General features: G+C 37.1%; 1 protein-coding gene across 2 annotated transcripts; it reads left to right on the top strand.

Moving 5' to 3' along the window:
• Positions 1–1,048: 1,048 nt before the first annotated feature.
• sema4e (semaphorin 4e) lies at positions 1,049–26,706 on the top strand. Of its 2 annotated transcripts, none has more exons than XM_052128604.1 (15): positions 1,049–1,261; positions 6,705–7,041; positions 11,183–11,328; positions 13,224–13,286; positions 13,704–13,802; positions 13,891–13,990; positions 16,992–17,102; positions 20,425–20,576; positions 21,119–21,291; positions 21,760–21,916; positions 22,006–22,228; positions 22,698–22,813; positions 23,072–23,229; positions 24,809–24,861; positions 24,948–26,706. In XM_052128604.1, the coding sequence occupies exons 2-15, from the start codon at positions 6,930–6,932 to the stop codon at positions 25,574–25,576; spliced, it is 2,292 nt and encodes a 763-aa protein (XP_051984564.1). In that variant the 5' UTR covers positions 1,049–1,261; positions 6,705–6,929; the 3' UTR covers positions 25,577–26,706. The 2 variants fall into 2 exon arrangements, with proteins under 2 accessions (XP_051984564.1, XP_051984563.1); XM_052128603.1 differs by having other exon boundaries at positions 23,066–23,229.

The following is a 26,706-nucleotide window of genomic DNA, read 5'->3' as shown; positions in this document are numbered from 1 at the left end:
ATATGTGGCATCCAACTGTTTCAAGAGACCTAAGGATTTCGCTGGTTATTTGTAAGGGGCGTGGTTTGTAGTAGTCTTCTTGCAGGACACTAGTCAAAACGAGGCGTTACATCCTCCGTTTACTGTTTGCAGTCGATACTTATTATTAACCACTAGAGGGCATCAGGACCATTCACAATTGAAAGAAAAATATCAAACTTTACTTTAGGAATATGGATATGCCTCATAGGTAAGATTGTCTTTTGAGATTTTAGATCCATTATAATTTTTAAATGACATCATCCGGGTTTGTATGCTTTCGGCTGTGCAGTTGGTTAAAAAATACTTCAAAAATATGTCTCTTTCTGTGTGGCACTTCATGTTGATGGATGTTGTTGATCCTGTGAGCAAAATTGTCCTTAAATTTGAGCTACATCTTACAAATCCTTTTTTGGGGTCGTGCAAAGAGGTATAAATATTCATGAATGAAGTAAATAATGGATTTTTTAATAGACATTTCTATTAGCTATATGGCTAGGATTTGTCTGTATTAATTATAATGAGCTTTATTTAAATAACATATAAGTTTATAATAAGTTCCTTTTGGACGGCTAAGTAAACATTGATGTACAATTATGTGAGCATGAAAATAAGTATTTCTGTGGAAAAAAAATTGCCAATCAATCTTCAATATTCCAACCTGACCACCAGTATGTAACAAGTTCTTCCTGATTGTCATGTTGAGTGATTGTTTGTTGCAAACCTGAACATCCGCAAATGTATGTCAATAATACATAAATTAAAAAGGTGTTTAGAAGCTGTTTTATGTCAACTTTAAGTTGACATTTGTGTGCTACTGCAGCAACCATGGTTTTCCAAAAAATCCTATCCTTACCTTCCTATCTCTTGATCTATCTCTCTATCTCTCTTTCTCTCTCTCTCTCTCACTCTCTGACTCTTGTGGTGACTTGTTTTAGAATGAACAGCTTTTAAAAGCATGTTTTTTTCTTTTTTTCTCTCTGGCACAAGAACGTCTTTCACTTCTCACTTCAGGATCAGAGCAGTTTATCTCAGTCCCAAACAAAGCAGCAGACACCATGAGCTCCATTCACTGCACAACACTACACAGACAGGACTCACAGCACACACTTGTGCTTTCTTTGACTATCAGACCAGTTCGATTTGTTTTGCATAGGAGGACTGGAGCTGTATGTGTGTGTGAGAATGAACCACTCATGCAAGCACAGAGAACTTAGAATTTAACCGAGAGTTTGGTTTCATGGTGAGTTGACCCACATTTTCAAAGCACTGCGCATTATTATGAGAACTTTGGACTTGTATTATTTTCAAGAGGAACTGAGAGCACTACTGTTTTGCATTTTGTGGAAATTGTTTGTTTACATGTGTGAAATGTACAGATCCATAATATTAGTGAAATGAATTTTATGGTACCATTTTTATAAATGTCTTTACACTGTTTGATTACTATATTCATATGCAAAGGAACTTAAATGGTGATCTATGGTAAGGTTTAAGGTAACAGAAGTTTTAACATGTCATGAACAAGAACTATTTAAGATTCTACACTATTTGTCAGCAACTAATCAAGCAAATTTGTGACATTGACCGTGTTAAATCCTTTATTCAAAATGTCAGATTTCCTTGCTTCCACAAGGAAGATGTTCACAAGATATTACACAAGATGTTCTTTGGAACATTCTCAAATCATCAATTTGCACAAAAAACATCAGGTTTTGCACAAACTTGTGGAGTACATGCCATCTCAATTGCATGCTGTCATTAACGTAAAAAGGAGGACATACCAAATACTGTTAGGTGTGTAAGAGTGGGCGAGAATGGTTTATTTTAGTTGTCTACTAGTCTTTATTGGTTAGCCTATATTTGGAACTATAGATGTGAAATTCCCACAAGAATATCTATGTAAGCTTGTGTATACATGTGCTTGACGTGGTGAAATATGTGCACTATTTCATCAGATCTACGGTCAAACATGCTGCAGCTCATCTCCTCTGACATGTCATTTGCATGCTATGTAGTAAACACTACATTGTTGCAACCTGATAGTAAAATTAAGCAATGAACATTGGCTTTTCAAATATGTTGGATGTTTCCATAGGCTGTGCATTGATGGTGGTTTGATATGTTGGAAGTTGGTTGTTGTGGAGCATTCAGAGCCGATAAAATTGAGCTTTTATTATTTACAAAGATTTACAAAAGGTTTTATGGATTTTTTGTCTGCCAAAAAGCATAATTCTATTAATTCTGTCTCTCTTTTCAGATTCAGTTTATATAAAGTGTCAATAACTACTATGTACTTAAGGGTTTGATGCAATGTACTTTTTGTGCATACGTGTTGTTGCATTGTACATACATTTAACCCTCCTATGGTATTCGGTCATTTTTACAGAAATACATTTTTATAATGTAATAAAAATGTGTTTCCTTTATCTGAGCAGTAGGAGACTTGGTAACGTTTCCTCCATTTGCCATCTGAACATACCAAAAAAATTGGGCTTAATTTGATTAAGTCTAAGTGGTCGTAAAAAAACAAAGTGACACCTTTGGTATTCATGGTCAAAATTGACCGACCAAAAGAAAATGACTGGAAAAGACCAAAAAACAGAGCAATTCTTTTTTTATCTGTCAAATACAATCAATAAATCAGCCACAATTCAGAAAAACCCCAGACTGAAAATACAGGGTGAGACTCTAAAACAGGCCTATTCAAATACATTTGCAGGGGGGGCCAAACTAGGAAATTCCAAAATTTGTGAGGGCTGGGCGGACAAATTGATATCAGCTGAAGGAAATTAAAATATACTATATACAAAGGTACATTATATATTAAATAAAATAAGGTACATTATTCTTTTGGTTTCCTTTATTATTTCAACACATTCAAGTTGTATTGATTAGGCCTACATCAAAGTGCAAAACTGCAAATACTGAGACATATACACAGCTTTTACCCTTAAAACAGTAAACATAAGAAGCAATCAAATAAAAAATCAAACAATCAAAATAAAGCTGTCATAAGTGCAAAACTGCAACTGCAGTTTCAAGTATCAAATCTTATTTGGGGAAATAACATTCAAATATCCCTGAAGTATATCTTTCAGACAGTGAGTACACATTTTGAAACTAGAAAAAACATTTCAAGTGTACAGTAAGTACAAATCTGCTAACTATGTGCTGTAAACATACTCTTGATGAAAACTAACTAATAACAAGAATATTTTTTTCCTCATTTAGTTTACCTTATTTATCAGTGAGAGTATGTGACTCAGTGGGAGAAGTGACAACGATTTGCTTTTGCCATTTTAACATAATCTGGCTCATATGTGGTAAGTGCAGTTCTCAGGCACTGGGATAACTTCTCATTCCTCAGGCAGCAACGTGCCTTTGTTTTGATTGCATTCATATGAGAAAAGCTAGACTCGCACGTGAAGGTGGATCCAAACATTGTCAGTATCAGCACAGACACTTTCTTAATTGTGGGGTATTTAGCCTGGCTAATATGGTTACACCAAAAGTTGATTGGACCTTCAGACTGCAAGTGCAGTTTCAAAGCAAGCGAAGACTGGATATCAATCATTTCTAGCTGAAGAGCACTCTCATCAATGTTAGGCATGAGCTCTTTAACTTTTGCAATGAAGTTTGAGTCATGGTTTATTGAGAATGGATCGCGAGTAAACTGCATAACCTCCATTGGGAGACTAAAGCCCTGAAATCTGTCACTGAAGTTTTCAGTCAGCTTTGTCATGAATTCAATCATAGTTGGCATGACTTGTGCCACTGGCGTACTGCTAAAAAATGTACGAAGGTGTGTAAAGTGCATTTGAAGGTGTGTAAAGGGCCGCTATTTGAATAGGCCTGCTCTAAAACATCCTCAGTGCAAAACATACACATCCACAAATTCTTTACCAAAAATTAGCTTTTGTATAAAAAGGGGGACCAGAGGGTTTGTTATAACTATCGAGGGATCACACTTCTCAGCCTACCTGGGAAAGATTATGCCAGGGTGCTGGAGAGGAGACTCTGTCCGATTGTCTAACCTCTGATTGAGCAATGCAGATTACGTCCTGGTCATGGAACAATGGATCAGCTTTTTACCTTAATGCAGGTCCTAGAGGGGGCATGGGATTTTGCTCATCCAGTTTACATGTGTTTTGTGGACTTGGAGAAGGCATATGACCGTGTCCCCGGGATGTCCTGGGGATGACGCTGCAGGAGTATGGGGTAACATGGCTGCTAGTGCATGCTATTTGGTCCCTGTATAACCATTGCTAGAGCTGTGTCCACACCCTAAGCATTAAGTCAAGCTTTTTCAAAGTGGACGTTGGACTCCGACAGGGCTGTCCCTTGTCACTGATCCTGTTTATGATATTCATGGCTAGGATCCCAAGGCGCAGCTGTGGTGTGGATTGTGTCCAGTGTGGGGGCCTCAGGATTGCATCCCTGCTATTTGCAGATGATGTGGTCCTGTTGGCATCATCATGCTGTATAGGGGTCAGTACCTCCAAGTCTGAGGCCATGGTTCTCTGCTGGAAAAAGGTTGGATTGCTTCAGGTAGGGAGAGAGCAGCTGCCCCAAGTTAAGGAGTTCAAGTCTCTCGGGATCTTGTTCACGAGTGAGGGAATATTGGAGCGTGAGATCGACAGGTGGATCAGTGCAGAATCTGTGTACGTTCCAACCCTCACCTATGGTCATGAGCTATCGGTAGTGACTGAAAGCATAGATCGCAAATACAAGTGGGCAAAATTAGCTTTCTTCGTAGGGTTTCAGGGCTCACCCTAAGGGCTAGAGTGAGAAGCTTTGACATCCGAGAGGGGCTCAGAGTAGAACCGCTGCTGTTCCACATTGAAAAGAGCCAGTTGAGGTAGATCAGGCATTTGATTAGGATGCCTCTTGGATGTCTTCCTGCAAAGGTGTTTTGGCCATATCCGACTGGGAGGAGGCCCAGGGGAAGACCAAGAACATGCTGGAGGGATTATATCTCTCAGCTGGCCTGGGAACACCTCTGGATCCCCCAGGATGAGCTGGAGGATGTGGCTGGGGAAAAGGACGTATGGGGTACTTTGCTTAGTCTGCTGCCACCGCGACCCAGTCCTGGATAAGTGGTCGAAGATTGATGGATGGATGCATTTGTATTTGCAAATTAATGGTAAAATTGACATGTAAATAACATAAAAATGGCATAATTTCCATACAATATAATTGTATTGTTCCTCAGGAAAGAAGAAATGGTATCATGTCACAAAAAAAGGGTTACACATCTAAACCTTTCGGTCAAAAATGACCACGAATACCAAAGGAAGGTGACATTTTTGAATACCATAGGAGGGTTAAAGTACCTGCATTTAATTACATCTGTAGTTACACTGTCAACCTCTATCCCTGAACCTAACCCTACCCCAACTCTTACCCTAAACCCCTAATCCTACCTCTACTCCTAAACCTACCCGTATCTCAACCTCAGAAGCAGTGTGAGAATTTTGCAGAACATCATGTAGTTACACAATAAATACATTGTATTGTATGTATTTTAATGTTAGTAAAAAGTAGTTAAAGACCCCTAATAAATAGTGGGACCCTCTTTTCTTACTTACTCTGACTGTCACTCTATTCCAGTTATCCGTGTTGCATACTAAGTCAACCATCACTGTTACTATCGCTCATACTTGGGATGATAGATTTGACCAAATCCCTAACCTAGGTTTGCCCACTGTCCCATATTATCCAGGACATCCCGTATTTTGTCCAACATCATGTACATGCTTATTGTCCCATATTTATACTGAATGTAGCAAAACACTTGATGCAAAGGCATCTTGGTTCTGGAAAAAATGTTCCCATAGGGCTTCCATAAAATCCTTCTTAAAAGAGTTATAAGCCCTGAAGCAAACCGATAAGCGCTGAGGTGAATCACAACATTACAAACTTTGATTTGAAACAAAAAAATCATAATTTTAAATCAGACAAAAAAAAAAAAAAGAAAAAAAAAGATCTACGTATGTCTTTCATGAGGGAATGAACTTCAGTCCCATGATGCATTTAGAAGAATGCAATCAAATTAAAAACTATGGTAAAAATATAAAACAGTTGAATTGAAGTTGCTGATTATAAGTATATAAACAGTATATTTTAAGTTAATTGCAAAATATTAAAATATATACAAAATATATAAGTATTTTGAGAGTATGGCATCATTCAAAATGCATCATGGATGTGGGTGGTCGATGCTGGGCTCCGTTGCATGCTTTGTTGGCTGCCATTCTCTGATTGGTGGATTGTTTCTTTTTAGGATGATGAGTAGTGTAGTTCTTCACTAGAAATTTTAATAAATATTTGTTTTTGTTTTTTACAAAAACTAAGTTTAAATATGTGGACTGATGGCTTCAACAGATGCACATACCATCGATGAACACCCATGGAGCTAACTCTAGGTCTGCCTTTAAATATTTTTAAAAACAAATGTACATGTTGTGGTTGGTAAGTCATACCGTATCACAGGATGTGGTGGAGTTTTTTGTCTGAGGTCTTTTTAAGCAGAACTGTGCATGTCTGTCATGGTCTTAGAGAGAAAGCTTTCATCCTGTACATTTGCATCACTATAGGCACGACAGAAATACTGCTGCCAGTGCTTCTGCCTCTTTATGCCATCTCTTTCTCTCACTCTTGTTTTCTCCCTCACTTTCTTTCAGTTGGTCTCACAGGGCTCTCTGCTAGTTCTCTGAAGAGATTCTTTGCTGCTAATGTCATATATCACAGTATGGAAGCATTACTGACTGAAGGGGCAGAGAGGACAAGGATGAGAAAACTCTTATAGACAGAAGACAGACACTCTCAAACAGTCTTTTATAACTAAATCACAGAGATTCTGACAGATTTTTGTTTGTCTGGAGAGCTGAAGAATTTAAGGCAGCGTTATGTGTCCGCTGGCTGTTCTGTGCATGTTGTACCTCTGGGGTCCAGCAACACTGACAGGGGGACTGGGATCAGTATCGAACAGCATTCCACGGAAAACAGTGCCCATTACAAGTAAGTTTATGTTTTCTATATCCCAACAAATGTAAATGTCTTTACACCCTTTGTAAAAGTACTGTGGTGGTTACATGGCTCAATGATCGAATCTGTAGTAGAACACCACACTTGAATGTAATGTAATGTCAAATCGATAGGTGCAAAATGTCAAATCATGCAGTGGTGGTGCAAGCAAATATTGCAAGAGTTGTTCTGCCATTTTTGCAATTACTTTTAACCAACTAGTAACAAAAGTAATTTTTACATTTGCATTTAGTCCTTTTATCCAAAGCGACTTACAAATGAGGAACATCAAAAGCAATGTGTCATACAATAGTCAACAATATCTGCAGGATCACAAGTTCCAAAAGCAGTTTAACTAACTTTTGTTAAATATAACCAATAGAGTAACCACAGGTGTCACTTTATCTATGGACACTGACAACAAGAATATGTCCAAATACATTTGTCCTAATTTTGAACAGTATATCTATTGTTTTATTATACCAGTATATCTATTCATTTATCAAACTGAACAAAATTCTTTATGTGAAAAGTTTTTCTTGGAAAGTATGCTTGTGCTATATTTCTTTAATATATAAATGCCACTTGGTTTGACATTCTGTTATCTAATCCAATGCCATTCATACATTTTTAAGTGTTCCTGAATGTCTTAAAATAATTTCTGGGGCCACTTAGCATGGTAGTGTTTAATTACCATAATAATAATATGCCAATACTTATATGATATAGTTAGCGGTTCCACGTGAAGCCATGCGAGGAGCAGACGTGTAAATGGCGAGCTCTACGCACTATGCTAATCTTTGGTTATTTTTGAGTCATAAACCTGTGAGATTTGATACATCCTGCTACATATCTGTTCTTTGAAGTTAATGTGGAAAAGAATTCAAAATCCTCAGGCTCTGGTGATATTAAAAGACACTTATGTGCTCAAGCCGAAACCTCTGACAGGCCTAAAGACCAGGGACTCGGTTTGGACGGTACAGCGGGAGAAATCCAGCGGCATGTCTGAGATGCTGATGAAAGTTGTTGCTGACTTAGAGGATCTTGCTGTAATACGTCGATCAATTAAGGTGATGGAAATTAAATTCTCTGAGTTGGTTACAAGAATCGGGGACGTCGAGAGAAGGATCGATTATCTGGAGTCATTGGAGAGGGAATTGGCTGTTAATCTGCTAGCGACCAAGATAGACGTGCAACATGTTTTGGAAAACCTGGAGGATCATACCCGGCAAAATATCGTCCGAATTGTTGGAATTCCTGAGCATGAGGAAGGCTGAGATATGGTGAAATTTCCTGGATAAGCTCTTATCGAGCCTGCTTGACATAACAGTCCATAAGTTGGAAATCGAGCGAGCTCACAGAGGCCAGGCTTGCAAATCCCCTGAGGGAGACAGGCCCTGATCAATTCTGGCCAAATTTCTGAGATCATCCGATAAAGATCTTGTGTTGTGTGAGGCGAGGAGCAGAGGAAAGCTTTCTTGGAAAAATTACAGCATTTTCTTGATCCCAGACTTTGCAATTCGACAAGAGAGAAACGTGCTCGATTCAAGAAATGCAAGAAACTCTTACATAAACGGAAGATCGCATTTGCACTGATGTTTCCGGCCAAACTGAGAATAGATATTAAGGATGGCCGCAAAGTATTTACATGCCCGCAGCAAGCACTGTCCTTCATAGAGTCAATGGGGTGACTTAGCCATTTGGTGATTCTCATGTGGCCCCTGAGTGGATTGACTCGCTGTACATATACTCAACTGTCTGAGAAGGCTGGGCACCATTTTGTTTCTTTATGTGTTGGTTCCGCCTAGTGGCTGGAGTTTGTTTTGTGTAGTAACACCGGACTTGAGCAATCCGACGGCAAAGTTGTCACAGGGACTGTTTGAGTTTTGAGGGTTGAACTCATTAACCCCATGCTGTCATGCATGGGGTTAATGCGCAGATTTTTTTCTTTTTTCTGTTTGTTTGGTTCTGGGGAAAGTTCTGGTTTTGATTGTTGCACTAATGTTGAAAGGTGGTTTTTATAAAAAAGTAATTGACACACAATCTATATTTTCTAACATGTCAAAATGTCAAATGTTAAAATGAGTGGATTATCTCTCTTCACATGGAATGCGAATAGGTTGGGGCACCACATAAAAAGAAGGATATTTATTTTCTTAAACGTAAAAAATATGATATTGTGTTACTTTAAGAAACACATCTTTCCCCACAGGAAGCTGAACATTTTGGTAAGATGGGGGGTGGACATGTTTTCTTTAGTGTTGGCTCAAGTAAGAGCAGGGGAGTCATTACATTGATAAATAAACATCTACAATTCAAATGTCTCAGACAGTTTAAAGATAAATTAGGAAGAGTCATTATTGTTTTAGTAGAAATTCAGGGGCAAATGTTGATAATATTTATGCACCTAACATTGATGATCAGGGCTTTTTATCTTGAAAGGATGTTGCAAGCTACTGGCACCCCTCATGATATAATATTGGGAGGAGACTTTAATCTTTTGATGGACTCAGTCCTCGATCATAGTGAAGCAAAAGTGTGTAAGCCCCCCTAGAACAACATTGACGCTCCACAGGATGGGTAAAAAATCTTGGTCTTACATCTCCCTTGACACCAAGAAGGCATTTGATATGGTAGAATAGGATTATCTTTTTAAGATTTTGGAAATACACTACCGTTCAAAAGTTTTGAAACGCTTGACTGAAATGTTTCTCATGATCATAATAATCTTTTGATCTGAAGGTGTGTGCTTAAATGTTTGAATATAGTTTTGTAGACAAAAATATATTTGTCCCACCATATTAATTTATTTAATTATAAAACAATAAATGTATAAAAAAAGTTTTTGAAACTGATGACTTTGACCAAATAAAAAAGCATCCAGTAAGTGCCCAACATAAATGGGAACTCCTTCAATATGGTTTAAAAAGCATCCAGGATGATACCTCAAGAGGTTGGTTGAGAAAATGTCAAGAGTACATGTCTGCAAATTCTAGACAAAGGGGGACTACTGTAACGGATTGTAGCGGACAATGGCAATGACGATGACAATGTGTAGGACCCAAGTGCAGATATATTACCAAAATGATGATAATACAAGAAACCCTATCTATACCCATGAACATGAACTAAACACGTGGACTAAACTAGACATAAACTTGAAACTAGACTAAGAACAGGACATGACAAGGGCTCTGTTACACATACTAACAACATCACTAGACCTATGTTACACAAGCTAACATCAATACTAGACAAGAGACAATGGCAAACATGAGGGCTTAAATACATGGACATGGGGAAACATAAGCCAATGAAATAACAGAACTCTAAACAAGATAACAAGGCAATGAACTAAAACCAATGACAAACTAGGACTGATAACAAAGTAATCAAACAATGAACCAATGAAAGCAAGACACATGAACACGGAGGGAAAACAGGACATCACATGACTGGGAAACACGAACTTAAGAATTTCAACATAAAAGTACACAAACAAAATACAACAGGGAATGTGACAACTACTTTGAAGATGCTAAAATATAACATAGATTTGATTTATTTTGGATTTTGTTTAGTCACAACATAATTCCCATAGTTCCATTTATCTTATTCCATAGTTTTGATGACTTTACTATTATTCTAAAATGTGGGAAAAAATTATAATAAGAATGATTACGTGTTTCAAACTTTTGACTGGTAGTGTATACGGGTTCGGAAATACTTTTACTGAATGGATTAAGTTACTTTATAGACACCCGGTAGCGGCAGGGAAGGGTTTCATTTTATATCATTTGATTCCACATTTTCTGTTGTTTATTTAATTTGTTTAATGGAATCAATAAAAATTGTTAATAGTAAAAATGAAATCGGTAGGTCCCAGGGTATTACGTTTACAAGTAGTTTCCAAAGAACATGTTTTTTCCGTGGTATGTTTTTTAATAATAACAAGGTACTTTTTTGTAAGTGCATTTAACTTTTCTTCCACATTCTTTTATACAGCATAAAGAAATCATAGCATTTTGAATACTCAAAACCGATTTAGTTGTACTATTTTTCTACTCAAATGACATGATCTAGTTGTTTTGTGTGTGACTTTTTCATTATTTGGCTGACGTTCTGTTGTTGTTAGGTAACGGAGGACGTTTGTTTCGTGTGGAGGGTGTTTGGAACTATACCACGATGCTTCTGAGAGAAGATCTGAACATGCTCATCGTGGGGGCAAGGGAAGCCATTTTTGCACTCGACCTGAATGACATTACAGCCAAGAAGGGCATGGTAAGCTCTTAAAGGAATAGTTCACCCAAAAATGAAATTTCCCTCATCATTTACTCACCCTTATGCCATTACAGATGTGTGAATATCTTTCATCTGCTGAACTCAAATGAAGATTATTAGAAGAATATCTCAGCTCTGTTGGTCCATAAAATGCAAGTAAATAGGTGCAAAAATGTTGAATCTCCAAAAACCACGTAAATCTGCATAAAAGTAAACCATATGACTCCAGTGGTTTAATCCATAACTTCAAAAGCAATATAATACGTGTGGGTGAGAAACAGATTAACATTTAAGACTTTTTTTATTATAAATTCTCCTCCCTGCTCAGTCAATCTTCACTTTAATGTTCACATTCTTCTTCTTGTGTTTTTGGTGATTCACATTCTGCATGCATGGGTAGGGAGAAGAATTTCTAGCAAAAAAGGACTTAAATATTGATCTGTTTCTCAGCAACACATATTATATTGCTTTTGAAGTTATGGATTAAAACACTGGAACCATATATATTATTTTTATGCTGCCTTTATGTGCTTTTTGGAGCATCAAAATTTTGGCACCCATTCACTTGCATTCTATGGATCTACAGAGCTGAAATACTCTTCTAAAAATCATAATTTGTGTTCAAGTCATTTTTATTTGTATAGCGCTTTTCACAACAAGCATCAAATCAAAATCACATCAAATCCCTTTATTGTCACTCAACCATATACACAAGTGCAACAGTGGTTCCAAGTCTTGGGTGCCGTTCCGAGAAACATAGCACTCATGACAGCGATGAGACATATACCAATTTACAATAAACATCAGATTTACACAACACAATTCACATATCTAATATACACATAATTACATACAACACAATATAGATATAATAATATACAATATACAGTATACAATACACACAATATAGAATACACAATATACAATAAAAATAGTATATATAAAATATACAGTAGGTTGTATGTGCTGTATTGACATTCAGGCTGTTGGTTGATAGTCAGTTGCCAGTATGTTGTTAAGAGAGAATATAATTGATGACATTCCAGTGTAAGATTAATAAAGTGCAGTGCTGATGTATATTGATCATGAGAGATAAAGAGTTCAAAAGTCCCCCCCAAATGCATAGTTGCAAAACAGTTGCAGCAGTTTTTATTTTTCATGTTGTTATGCTAAAGAAAGATTAGTTTCCTGCTTGTTAGTGTAAACAAAACTATGCTGTCGTAAGTCTTCCTGGTTTCTTGTTACATTCACAATGGTAGTTCTCAGGGTATAAATGATGAGCTAATGGGTGATACTCACCAAACCTGTCACAAGCATGCATGGGTCATATTTCAGCCCAAAAGTAAAATAAATAATGTATTATATTTTGCTTAAAGCAAGTGTAGAGTACTTTTAGGAGCATTTAGATGATTTGCATTGCAACATTTTTTTATTCATGACAAGTAAGCACATTGACAGAATTGCTGCTTACATCATGATTGACTTTGTTGTCCTGCCTTCAATTTATGCTGAGTAAAATAAAAAAAATCATTGTATTACAGTAATTTATCACTGTAATATATGAAGAAAATACTGTTTTACAGTAATGAAAATATAATGAGAATCACAGTTGGGGGAATGTGCTTAATTTGGAAATAATTATATACAAAATATGAATAAAATAATAATAAAAATGTATAATAAACTTAAAAAATTATTACTTATTTCTTAATGGTCCTAAAATAGGTTTTATTTCCTTCATGTCAAATATACTTTCTTATTTTTTATTTCCCTTTTGATTTTAGTGTGAAATTTGAGCTGCATGTTTTCGTGAAAATCAGCCATTTAAATCTAAATAGGCTACTATGTGTTTTTAGTATTTTGGGATGATGTTATGCTGTATTTATTCATGTCAGGTGACTTGGCAAGTCACAAGCCAGCAGCAGAAGGAGTGCTACAATAAAGGAAAGGATGCTACGGTGAGTTTTAAATCATTTTAATTAACATATTTTCTTCTTGAATATAAAATGTTTCATCTGTTTGTGTTTAAACAATGACAATTATTAATTGATAATAGTTTAATTTAAGAATTAATAAATACAGTTATTAAGGTGTCAGGATGTCTTCATATAAAACCTTTCTTACTAAGAAAGGTTTTCGTTTGAGACACTGTTTTATCAAAGCCACAGATGAGAAATTGCATCCTGTGTGTTGAGATGTAAAGATAGTAATAGAGTTCAACAGATTCAAAGTTAACTTCAATAGATCACAGAGATCATTTTGACAAATGTAAGAAAAGGAAGTGGTTTGACATTATGGTCAGAGAGAGAGGGTTAGTATGGTGCTTTCTTTCAAAATGATCATGTCACATATTTACTTCCATTTATTTATTTTAGAATGACTGCAAAAATTATATCAGAATTCTTCATAAAATGGAAGATGGCAGAATGTATGTTTGCGGAACCAAAGCATTCAATCCAACCTGCAAATACATGGTGAGTGTCACCCAGTGTTAGTGATCATTATAAATGTAAAATACTCAATATTCAGTGATTGACAGTGTAGCATGTATTGTTCTTTCAGTCTTATTTTGATGGTCAGCTAATATTTGAGAACAGAACAGAGGATGGCAAGGGAAAATGTCCATTTGATCCTTTTCAACGATACACATCTGAGTTGGTCGGTATGTAGTGCATCATTTATTAATAAGCTTGCAAGTATAAGGAATATTCCAGATTAAATACAATTTATCGTCTATTATGCGCTTTTTAATACACTCATTAAAGTTAGTAGGCAATTGTGCAACACAGCATTTAAAATTGGCCACTTTTGATTTGAAAGAGGAAGCAGATAACTTCTATACATTTTAGCATAAAACGGGTGTGATAGAATTAAGAACATTGCCTGTTTAAAGTGACATGCAATCTTTCAAGTGGACAATGTCATGACCACATAAACCCGGTTAATACTGTAACATTCACATGATATTCTTAACAGAAAGGGACGTGTTATTACTATCCATAAAACACTGTTGGAGAAAACTCCACCTACACGATCTTCATTGGTAACTTAAAACCAACATTTCCTTCACCTAGAAAAGTAGTCTCACCTTAAAACGAATGACCTTGATAAATTCAGCAGCTCAAATAACACATACTTAAAAGTGCACCGAGTGTGGTGAGCAGGGCCGAGTCGAGCGGCGTGTTGGTAGAGCGAGGCCAGGAAGATTAGTGGTGAATGACTAACACCTGCGTTCCAGCGATCTATTTTCTTTTCTCTTTGCATCATTATAACTCTCCTAAAATATACCTCATATACATTCACTTCCAATGGCGGAGCTAGGAGGTGGCCGTGGCCACCATGGATTGAAGCCTGGCCACCCCATTGCCCACACATATCTATATATATATATATATATATATATATATATATATATTGAAAATGTTGTACATTCACAATACTTGAAGACTAGTCATATCAGAAACCCCATAAAAGCTTTACTATAAACTTTTACATGGAGCGGGTCGCCCCCTCATGGGCGCTGCCATGTTGACAGCACATGACATCTGTCATGCAATGGGTTGAGTTATTACCACTAATAATGACTATAATAATAACATGTTTACTTTATATAGCACTTTCAGACAATGCTCAAACATAAAAATACTTGTAAATAAAACAAGCTTACCAAACAATAAACAACAAACACAATATACTTGCTACAAACCAGGGGCGTTGCTAGACATAAAGGTCCACTGGGGCACAGGCACCCCGTTACACATATCACTTTTTTTTCTTCTTTCTTTAAAGCCTGCTGCGTGCAAGAATTGTGCAACACAATGCACTATATAAAACCTTGCTTAACCTACTATTCCTACACTGCAACAAGTACCGGGAAAGGTAAACATGTAGAGATATTAATCTTTATGAATATATTTAAGTATCTTCAACATACATGAACATTCTCAACATGTTTTACAGAATAAAATGCATACACTGTATATGCAAATAACAAAACCGAGAAAAATATCTTGCACATTTGCATTCTTCAATATTACACATTACACATCAGGAAAACCTCTGCCAAGTAAGTCTATGGAATTGCATTTTCCAACATCAGGCAAAATGGCCTAAGACGAAACGGCTTTAGACAAAAAGGTCTCAGAATGAGCAGAGAGTTGCTCGCTAGGCAGAGTTGGTAGCTAAACTGGCTGAGGTTGGTTGCTAGCTTGTGAAACTATCTGTGTTAGTCTCATTTATACTTGCAACAACAACTCAAAACAAGCCAAACTATAGTCCTTTTTAGTCGCTAGGGAATTAGCACACAGCAGCCATAGTTACTGACAACTGTTTATGTAGTGTCCTAAACTAGCACGAGTGAAAAAATTATTAATTTCATATCCAAAAGATTGATTCAATGTTATCATAATCAAAGACAGTAATACAGAACACAAAAATGTGTTTATTTTCTCTGCAATTCAAGAGACTTGACAGAGGTTTTCCTGAGACTTGCTGCTTTTTCATCTGATGTCTGAAACCTGACTCTGACGGCTGAGGATGTATTTTGTTTATCATGTTTAGTTTCATCATGTTTTCTTAGCCTATCTCAATTCTGACATGTGTGCTGACACCTGGGCAGGGTTGCGCCAGTTGTACGTAAGTTCTCATGTAAGTTAGGAGGTAAAGTTCATATTATTGGCTTACTAGTTAGTTTGTAACTAAGTCAGTGCTTAATTTGGTCGCATCACCTGTTCTTAAGGCAACATTTAACTAGTAGGTCGTAAACTCTCCATAAAGTAATGCGTAGTCGCATAATATGATGTTTACCTGTATTGATCCAATAAAAAGTTTTCAAATTTATACACAGAATTGTTAAAAAGACATGAATTTAAGTTTTATCTCACTATGGTTAATGTTCAAACCTTGTCTGCTTGTGTAACTGTCAGCTGTAATAAATTATATCCCCATTAAAATATGATAAGTTCATCCGGAGAGAGAGAGAGAGAGAGAGAGAGAGAGAGAGAGAGAGAGGTGGTAAGGGTGCACACACCTGAGCACAATATGTCTAACACTTGTATGTGATTGCAGTGAGCAATGGGGAGAGAGCGATATAAGGAGGAACCACGCTAGAGACAGGGGGAGAGAGATTTAGCAGACACATGCCCTGACTGTGTTCCATTTATATTCATGCTTTTGAGTTAAGGAAATAAAAGATTTTTGAGTTGTTTTAGTTGAAGTCACGTTTCCCGTTTCGCTTTATTTGATTGAATACAAGAATGTTCATAATCGAGATGTGTGTAGTATAAGATGGAGAAAAACACAAAACAGAAGATAAACAAACAAGAGTGCACTTTTAAGAATTAATGTTAGTCTGTTAACAAAAATACAAACTTCACATTGCTGCTTTCAGACACTTAGAGCACTTGCCCCATAGATCTCAGTTGTTTTTGCATTATTATTGTAAATATGTTTCCTGCTCTTTTTGACAAACATGCATAAATTAAAATAACTTTTTGGGGTGATAAAAAGCATGCACAAGATGCTGTTTATAGAGCTAAATTTGTATTTAACTCTAAATGTTCCTTTAATTTGGAGTCATTTTGGAGTGTTAATTTAGTTACAAAAGTGCTCCACATCATCTTTAGTCATCTTTGTATTTCTCTCTTGTTCTTTCTCTCTTGCAGATGGAGCATTGTACTCTGCCACTTCAATGAATTTCAGGGGCTCGGAGCCAGTCATGATGCGCAGCTCAGAGGAAACTATACGAACAGCGTTTACAAGCACCTGGCTCAATGGTGACATATAAACCACACACATACACACACACATACATATGTTGGTGCGGTTATCCTTATGAGGACTCATAGATGATTTTGAAATAATTTTATACTGTATTTTTATACTTCTCGAAAAGAGTAGGGGTGTAACCCCAGTGTCCTGGCCAAAATTCCCAATTGGCCCTTCTCAGTCATGGCCTCCTAATAATCCCCATCCATTAATTGGCTGTATCACTCTGCTGTCTCCTCTCCACCAATAGCTGATGTGTGGTGAACGTACTGGCGCACTATGGCTGCTGTCGCATCATCCAGTTGGATGCTGCACACTGGTGGTGATTGAGGAGAGTCCCCTGTTCACTGTGTAAAGCGCTTTGAGTGTAGTTTCAGAAAAGCTCTATATAAATGTAACATTCATTCATTCATTCATTCATAGATTCTATTCTCTTAAACTAACCCTCACAAAAAATGTTTTGCATTTTTACATATAAAAAAAAACATAATTTAGTATGTTTTTTAAGCTATTTGAATTATGGGGACACTAGAAATGTCATCATAAACCACATTTATTGAATAATACCTTTGTAATTACCAATCTGTAACCTAAAAACCCAAACCACCCAAACCCACACACACACACACACACACACAATCACACACACAATACAGCTACTGCAAGGCCAAGCTTTGAATGATCAATGTTTTTAATGTGGCTGACCACACTCAGTGGTCACTTTATTAGGTATACCTGCTTGTTACTGGTATAGTTCAACCAAAAATGAAAATTCTCTCATTATTTACTCACCCTCATGCCATCCCAAATGCGTATGACGTTCTTTCTTCTGTACAACACAAGTGAAGTTTTTTCGAAGAACATCTCATCTCTGTTGGTCCTCACAATGCAAGTGAATAGAGACCAGAAATTTGAATCTCCAAAAATCATATAAAGGCAGCATAAAAGTAATCAATATTACTCCAGTAGTTTAATCCATGTCTTCAGATGTGATATGAGGTGTTTGTAAGAAACAGATAAGTTATAATATATATAAGTCATTTTTTACTATTAATATCCACTTATTTTATTTTGTGTGATTCGCATAGTAATAAAGGGCTTAAATATTGATCTGTTTTTCACCCACACCTATCATATCACTTCTGAATACATGGATTTAACTAATGGTGTCGTAAGGATTACTTGTATGCATTCACTTGCATTAAATGGACCAACAGAGCTGAGTTACTTTTCTAAAAATCTGTGTTCAGCAAAAGAAATAAAGTCTTTCAAGTCACATCTGGGATGGCATGAGTTAATGATGAGAGGATTTACATTTTGGAACTGTCCCTTTAAATGTAAATTTTTCTTTCAGTAAACTAGCTTTGTGGGAAAACTATGGCATGTGATGCAACATTACTGACTGATTAGTTTAACTTTCAACTCATTCATACTGAATTAAAAAATTAAACAATTACAAAAAAGTACAACTCATCTGTTTTAGCCATCTAGGTCATGTTTCACCTTGGTGAAAAGTTTAAATCAGCAGAATTTGCAACAGCAATGTTCAAAACATCACAGAAATCTAAACATTTAAAGCTGAATTATGTCATTTCTGTGCCACTAAACGGAATTGCAAAAATAAACAATGTTTGTACAGTTTTCTGAATACACCCCCCCATCTGCCGTTGGTCAAACAAAGAGATAGTCCCGCCCCCCACGCCGTCACTACAAACAGAGTCATTTTCAAAGCGCCACAGAAAGACAGTGCTTACGTTTTCTGAGAAAATGAACCCATGAATGGCTTACTTATATTTGTCTCTGCATATTAAGCTAGGATAAAGAAAGTGTCTTAACACAGAAATAGTTACATATTTCAGCTTTATGTTTGCAAGGCAGAAAAACTCATTTACAAGATTTACAAAAGTAACTTTTACTTACAATGCGGCACTGGGCAAGTGATGGCTACCCAACAAGGCATGTGACAACTGGCCCGAAATTCTCACACACTGGCCCGAGCCAGCAGACCATCTTTTTTTGTTGAGTCCTGTCCTGCTCTTTATTCCAAGTCTTTTGAAGCCATTATGCTTTGTGACGAACAGGTTCAGGGTTTTTCAAACCTCAGTGTTAATTTTCTGTTAACTCTGACAAACTGTTGTGACATCAGCAGTTTCTAAACACTCAAACTGTTCTGTCTGACACCGCCAATCACTTCTTCCCCTTCTAATGTTTGGTTGAAGCCCTTTGACCCTGTCTACATGCTTTATGCATTGAGTTGCTTCCACGTTATTGGTAGATTAGGTGTATATTTGTGTCTCTTCCTTTTTAAGCATGCACAATTACTTCAGGCCAAATATGGGCAACAGGATATATTAAATCATGATCTATGGCTTTTGATTCCAATAAAGAATTTATTATGAATAACAAATAATAATTAAATTAAAATGTTATATCTACTTCACTTTCCTACAACACTGAAATCATACAGTCTGTAGTCTTTGTACAGTATTTGAGCCAAGAGGTCAATCTATGATCCTCTATTTGTCAATCGTCTTTTCACTGTACAAATGTGCAGGTAAGACTTTGGAACACAGTGAAAGGTGAAAGTTAAAGGAATAGTTTGATGAAAATTCTCACATCATTTACTCACCCTCATGCCATCCCAGATGTGTATGACTTTCTTTCTTCTGCTGAACACATTTTTTTAAGAATGTTTTTCCATATAATGCAAGTTCAAAAACTTTGAAGCTCATAAAGCCCATAAAGGTAGCATAAAATGTATCGATACTACTCCAGTGGTTAAATCCATGTCTTCCGAAGCAATATGATAGGTGTGATAAACAGATCAATTTTTTTTACTTTAAATCCCTGTGATTCACATTCTTCATGCATATCACCTCCTACTGGGAAGGGAGGAGAATGTATAGCAAAAAAGGACTTGAATATTGATCTGTTTCTCTCCCACATATATCATGTCACTTCTGAAGACATGGATTTAACCACTAGAGTTGTATGGATTACATTTATGCTGCCTTTATGTGCTTTTTTTGGGCTTCAAAGATTTGAGCCCTGTTGACTTGCATTGTATGGACCTATGGAGCTGAAATATTCTTCTAAAAATCTTTGTGTTCCGTAGAAGAAAGAAATTCATACACATCTGGAATGGCATGAGGGTGTGTAAATGATGAGAGAATTCTCATTTTTGGGTGAACTATTCCTTTAACTTGTACTTACGATTCTGCACTCCCACATTTGTATGCGTACGATATATATATAAGTTGATGGAAAACAAAATCTAGTGTGACTGCACGTTTAGAGATCTTTTGTATTTTGTTTTGTTTGTCACTTAAGAACCAAATTTCATCCACATGGCCCACATACCGGAGGGAGAAAGTAACACAGAGGGAGATGATGATAAGATTTACCTCTTCTTCAGTGAGACAGCAGTGGAATATGATTCTTACACCAAGGTGGAAGTTTCTCGAGTTGCCCGTGTATGCAAGGTAAACACACTTAAGAGTCGTATTAAGGGAGATGATCTTTTCTCAGACATAGAGTTGAGAAAACTGGCATTCTTTCTTAAAGGGATAGTTCACCCCAGAATGAAAATTCTCTCATCATTTGCTCACCCTCATGCCATCCCAGATGTGTATGGCTTTCTTTGTTCAGCAGAACACATCTGAAAGTGAAAGTGGAGATTTAGAGTAAAAATTGACTAAACTGTAGTTTTGTTTCTCACCCACATCTATTATATCACTTCTGAAGATATGGATTTAAACACTGGATACTTATTGATAACTTTTATGTTTCCTTTATGTGATTTTTGGAGCTACAAAGGTCTGATCACCATTCACTTGCATTGTATGGACCTACAGAGCTGAGATATTTTTTTAAAACCTTTGTTTGTGCTCTGCTAAAGAAAGAAAGTCACACATCTGGGATGGCATGTGCATGAGTCAATGAAATTTAAAGATTTGTACATCCTAAGTGGTTACTGTCTATGCCATATAGTCCCCACAATGAGAAATCATCTTGTCCTTGACAGGGAGACTTGGGTGGACTAAGGACACTGCAGAGGAAGTGGACATCATTCCTGAAAGCGAGGCTCGACTGTCCTGTTCCAAACACCATCTTGCCTCTTCTGGTTCAGGATGTGTTCCACTGGTGCCCCGGCAACTGGACCACCTGTGTTTTTTATGCAGTTTTTTCCCCACAAGCGTGAGTTTGAGTCTTGAGCTCTTTTACTCCATCCGCAGCTCATTTTCAAGTATGCTTTTTTTATAAGTGAAACTCAAACAATAAATGTATAAAAGACCAATCACATTGTAAGCATTTTTGTGTCTGTCTGCACTCATAAAGTGCCACACATTCTCATTTGTAGACAAGTCAGGACTGTTATACGTGTCTAGCTGTTTTAGCCCTTTTATTTAGTTTTTTGGTCTTTGGAAGCATCACATTTAGCAACCTGGTACCTTGTAAACATGACATAGTTTCTAGGCGGACTCCTCAAAGTTGCGTAAGAGCCAGACAAACATATTTAAACATTTTGTAAACATCATCAAATGAACCTTTATAAACAGTCTGTGTGCATGCCGTCTGAGGCTGACACTAATATAATGTCAACTAGTTCCCAAACCTCTTGACTCGGACATAATATACAGTATTTGTGGTGTGTTCAACTAACAGGGACTCCTCGCCACACTCTGCAGTATGTGCGTTCAGAATTGAAGACATCAGATCGGTGTTCTCGAAGGGCAAATTCAAGGCCCCTGTTAACGTGGAGACGTCGTTTGTAAAGTGGATAATGTACACAGGTGAACTACCTGATCCACGACCTGGAGCAGTGAGTCTTCCTTTTATTTGCCGAAACCCATTCAATAACACTGATAATCGATCAAACTCTCATTCACTGTGTTTCTTCTCTTGTAATAGTGCATTGATAATTATGCCAGAGAAAAGAGCATCACCAAGTCTCTGTATCTGCCAGACAAAACATTGCAGTTTATTAAAGACAAGCCTCTGATGGACCTTCCAGTCTTTCCCATTGGAGTACGCCCCTTGCTGGTGAAGAGAGGTGCTGCTTTCACTAGAATTGTGGTGGCTACAGCGACTGCCGTGGACGGGAGCAGCCATCAGGTCATGTTCATCGGCACAAGTAAAGATCCCTCGTGAATATGTATCTTGAGTTTAATTTTACCAGGGATGAACCCTGTTTGACTGTTTGACTCCTTGAAGTCAAAAGTAGAGTTTTGTCTGTTAGTTTTAAAGACTTTAATAAATAAATATATGCTAGTGTGCTACTAAAAGTTAACAAAATTACTTTAGATAGTTTTGTCTCTTCTCGGTGAAAATACAAATGGCTCATCTTGCATTTTAATATGCGGATCCACATTTTCATCCATTAAAATACTTTCTACAATGACAATGCTTAATAATTGCCTCTGACTAGCAATAGAAAGTAGCTAATCATGGTTCATGGTTGAGACAAGCCCATCAATATGTCCCACCCAAACGTACTGTTTCAATTTGAAATTTGTCAACACATTTTAATTGTGTCTTTAAAAAGTTTTTCAGCAGTGTAAGCATGTTTAACTGAAATGTGTTTTATCTATGTTGTGTATCAGTGAGTGGTTCAGTGCTGAAAGCTGTGAATTATGATGGCGACATGGTCATTATGGAAGAGATTCAACTGTTTGAGCCCTCAGAGCCCATCAAGATCTTACGACTTTCCAACACCAAGGTAACTAACAGGCCTGATTTAGAACATAGAGATAAAACATGCTGATAAAAATGCAAAGGCAATGAATTTGATTCCCAGGAGATGCAATAGTAAAATGTCTTGAATATACTGTAAGTGAAAGTGCCTGTGAAATACGTTTATGTTCTGCACTTTGCAGTAATTGCTGCAGATAATGTCCAAAGGCATTACGTTGAAAATAACCAGTAATATTCCTTTAATGCAATAGTTACATTATGTGTAATGTTTTCTCAGCAACAGCTGTATGTGGGTTCGGAGGTGGGCGTGGTGCAGATGTCTATTAATGAATGTGGGCGGTACCACAGCTGTCTGGATTGCGTTCTGGCCAGGGATCCGTATTGTGGATGGGACCTCAATGATAAGCACTGTGCTACAATAAACAGCACACACAGAGCCAGGTAATGGAAAAACGAATTATATTATTATGTGAGAAAACCAGTTAGTTTGTAAAGTCCTTGAGCTTGTCAAGAACATATCTGGGTAACCCTAAAACAATGTCAGAAATTAACTTTTACATAAGGGGGCAATATCTGCATTTGATATTCAGTGTAATCTGCGTCTTCACTTTCGGTGTAATTTTTGCCTTGAGCCCTCCTTATTTTCAGAAAATAAAATGACAATGAAAAATGAACCTTAAATATAGCTGTTTAGCCGTGATGTCAGTTTGTAGGCGAACCTGGAAGGCATATTCTCCATGGGTTCCCTTGGGAATTTCCTATGGGTTTTTGTAATGACATGAGTAAAATAAGGTCTGTGCCTGATTTAGTTTACATTAAGGTACTTCTATGTTTTGATCTGCAACATAAATTACACATTTTCATATCTCAACATTTTTATCATCCTGTTTATTTTTAATAAATGTATGTTGCTTCAGTGCAGCTTCAAAATTGACATTTATGTATAACTGTGCATAATTAATGATGTAGAACAAAACATCCACGTGTCTTCAAGTCATTTTTACCACAGACCTGTTTTTACTCAAATCCAAAACTGCCATTAAGAAATGGGGAAATCTAGAGGAACCCATAGCGAATTCTCTTTTTCTTTTTTTTTTTGGATTCCCAGGACAACCTGAACAGCTTTATTACATCTATCTATTTTGGGGGGTATAAGAAAAATAACCCCTCTGTACAGTTTTAGTGAGCAGAATAGTATCTTGGAATGCACAAGATGTTGAACCTTGAGGCGGATGGGCTTCAACAGCAGAAGACCACGTTCGGTTCCACTTCTGTCAGCTAAGAACATAAAGCTGAGGCTGCAGTGGGTCTTCCATCTGTGTTCCTCAGCAGAAATTGAGATTCATCAGACCAGGCGATGTTTTTCCAGTCTTTAACTGTCAAGTTTTGGTGAGCCTGTGCCCACTGAAGCCTCAGTTTCCTGTTCTTCACTGACCGAAGTGGATCACAACGTGATCTTCGGCTGTTGTAGTACATCAGCCTCAAGGTTCGACATATTTTGCATTCTGGGATGCTATTCTGCTCACTACAATTGGACAGAGGGTTTATCCAAGTTACCATAGCCTTTCTGTCAGCTTGAACCAGTATGGCCATTCTCCGTTGACCTCTCTCATCAACAAGGTGTATCCATCTGCAGAACTACCGCTTACTGGATGTTTTTTTTAAGAGACTGTTGTGCATGAAAATCCCAGGAGATCAGCAGTTACAGAAATACTCAAACCAGCCCGTCTGGCACCAACAATCATGACATGGTCGAAATCACTGAGATCAAAATTTTTCCCAATTCTTATGGTTGATGTGAACATGAATTGAGGCTACTGACACATATCTGCCTGATTTTATGTATAACACTGCTGGCACACGATTGACTGATTAGGTAATCGCATGAATAAGAAGGTGTACCTAATAAAGTGGTCAGTGAGTTTATATACAGTTTATACACTGTAGCCTATATAATATTTTGTACTAAAACCAATATTAGCATATTTATCATACATATGTAATGTTTTTTCTTCCACAGCACTATGATTCAAAGTTTGAGAGAGGGAAACCCCAGTCAGTGTTCACCATTAGGTTTGTAATACATTCTAGTGTATTGACATTGTATATCCTTGTAAACAAATCAAAAGTTACAGCTAAACCCGAACCTTGTGTTCCAGGTGTCAGTAAGACAGTGAACATCTCCTTTTTCCCCGGCAATACCGTGAAGCTGTGGTGCCAGCCGTATTCCAACCAAGCACAGGTGCACTGGCAGGTAAACGGTCGACCAGTCACCACCTCAAACACCTTCCAGATCCTCCCCGACAGCTTGATGATCTTCAACGCCTCTGGAGACGCCAATGGCCACTACACCTGCAATTCCATCGAGACCATATTCCAGCGGGAATACAAAACCCAGCATGCAGCATATGATCTGAGACTGTGGTCAGGATCTGCGACTACCAAATCACATGAAGTTCATGAAAATCAGCACATGCTAGTGGTCATAATGGTATTATTAATGCTAGTGTTGGCTGTGCTACTGATATGGAACCTCTGGAAGGGCCATTTACCTTTGCCGTGCTGTCGTAGAAAGGTTAAGGATGCGATGAACAATTGTGAAGAGACTATCGCTGCTTACCAGGCTTCAGATCATAAAATAGCATCAGCAAGCAACCTGAACAGCAATAACAACCATGCTAATGACCAGCGGTATTCAGACTCCAGAGAAACAGACAGACTCTCAACCATTGTTGGTTCCTCTGGTCAGATATCACTGAGACACATAAATGATGAATCTGACATTTGAAATTCTTTATATGCAAACCTTACCTTGGCCTCGCCAATGCAGCTAAATAATTTGCAATTTGTAAGCACCAAACCCAATGGTGCTGGCTCCTCTTTTGCAGCTACAAACTCTCGCTAAACTTGTTCATTTTGTGTCCTTATCTTGAATCAATATCTTCACTCCCAAAGCCAAGTTTTAACAATAGTTCAGCAACAGTGAGCCCTATGAACAAAGGAAACGATACTGAGGTGCTAAAATAATCACTTCATGCAGCCAGACCTTATCATTTGAATCTTTTATATAATTGTAAACATTTTTGCGTCGCCAGAGGCCTGGTCCACAATGCTACATATTCTATCCTTGCCAAGTACCGCCTGCTGAAACAGGAAGTGTCATTTTCCAATATGTATGGGTGTATCATTTGAGGCTAAATATGCTAATTCTTTCTCTGAATATTTCTATTGTTCAACAGGTTTTATTTTAGCTTGACAACATCCATTTGTGCCACAGTGAGTTTAACATTTTTCTTGTTAAAACCTGCTGCAGTTGCAGCCTCCAAGCATGTTGCCTTTAAAGGCAATTCTACATGGACAAGAATGAACTTCACGTATTTACAAGATGCCAATATAAGTGTCAAATGACTGCAGCTTATTTTACATACTGGATTTTTTACAGCAAAATTTAGGTACATGCCATATTTTATTTGACACGAATGAGAAGAGGCTGAGAGATTTACATACAGTCTGTTTAATATGGTTCAAGAAGTCCTACGTCATGTCTGGACAACCCATGTTTTCCAGCTTTTTGTTTTATTAACTGTAAAAAAAAAAAATGTATGTTGCATTCTCCCCGACAGCACACACATGCATCATCCAGACATCTATTTAATTAGTGTGTTTACATCTGGAAGACGCAATCTTTTATGGTGTTTGCTCATCTGCAATATGTCTATAATACGCATGTCAAAAAGACATTCAGTACATATGTTTGTTTATAAAATTGATCTTTCTAAGATATTTAGCAGATGTGAATCAGATGGTGATGCTTCCCAGATGAAAAGATTTAAAACAGACATTTCAGAGATGTTAGTGTGCTATTTTTTACATCCATCACTCACATCTTCAATCATGTCAAATTAAACATTGTGTTGA

Source organism: Xyrauchen texanus, chromosome 6 (assembly GCF_025860055.1).
Source record: "Xyrauchen texanus isolate HMW12.3.18 chromosome 6, RBS_HiC_50CHRs, whole genome shotgun sequence".
Taxonomy (NCBI): Eukaryota; Metazoa; Chordata; class Actinopteri; order Cypriniformes; family Catostomidae; genus Xyrauchen; species Xyrauchen texanus.
Note: the sequence above shows the minus strand (reverse complement) of the source record. Positions and strands in the feature narration are given on the sequence as shown.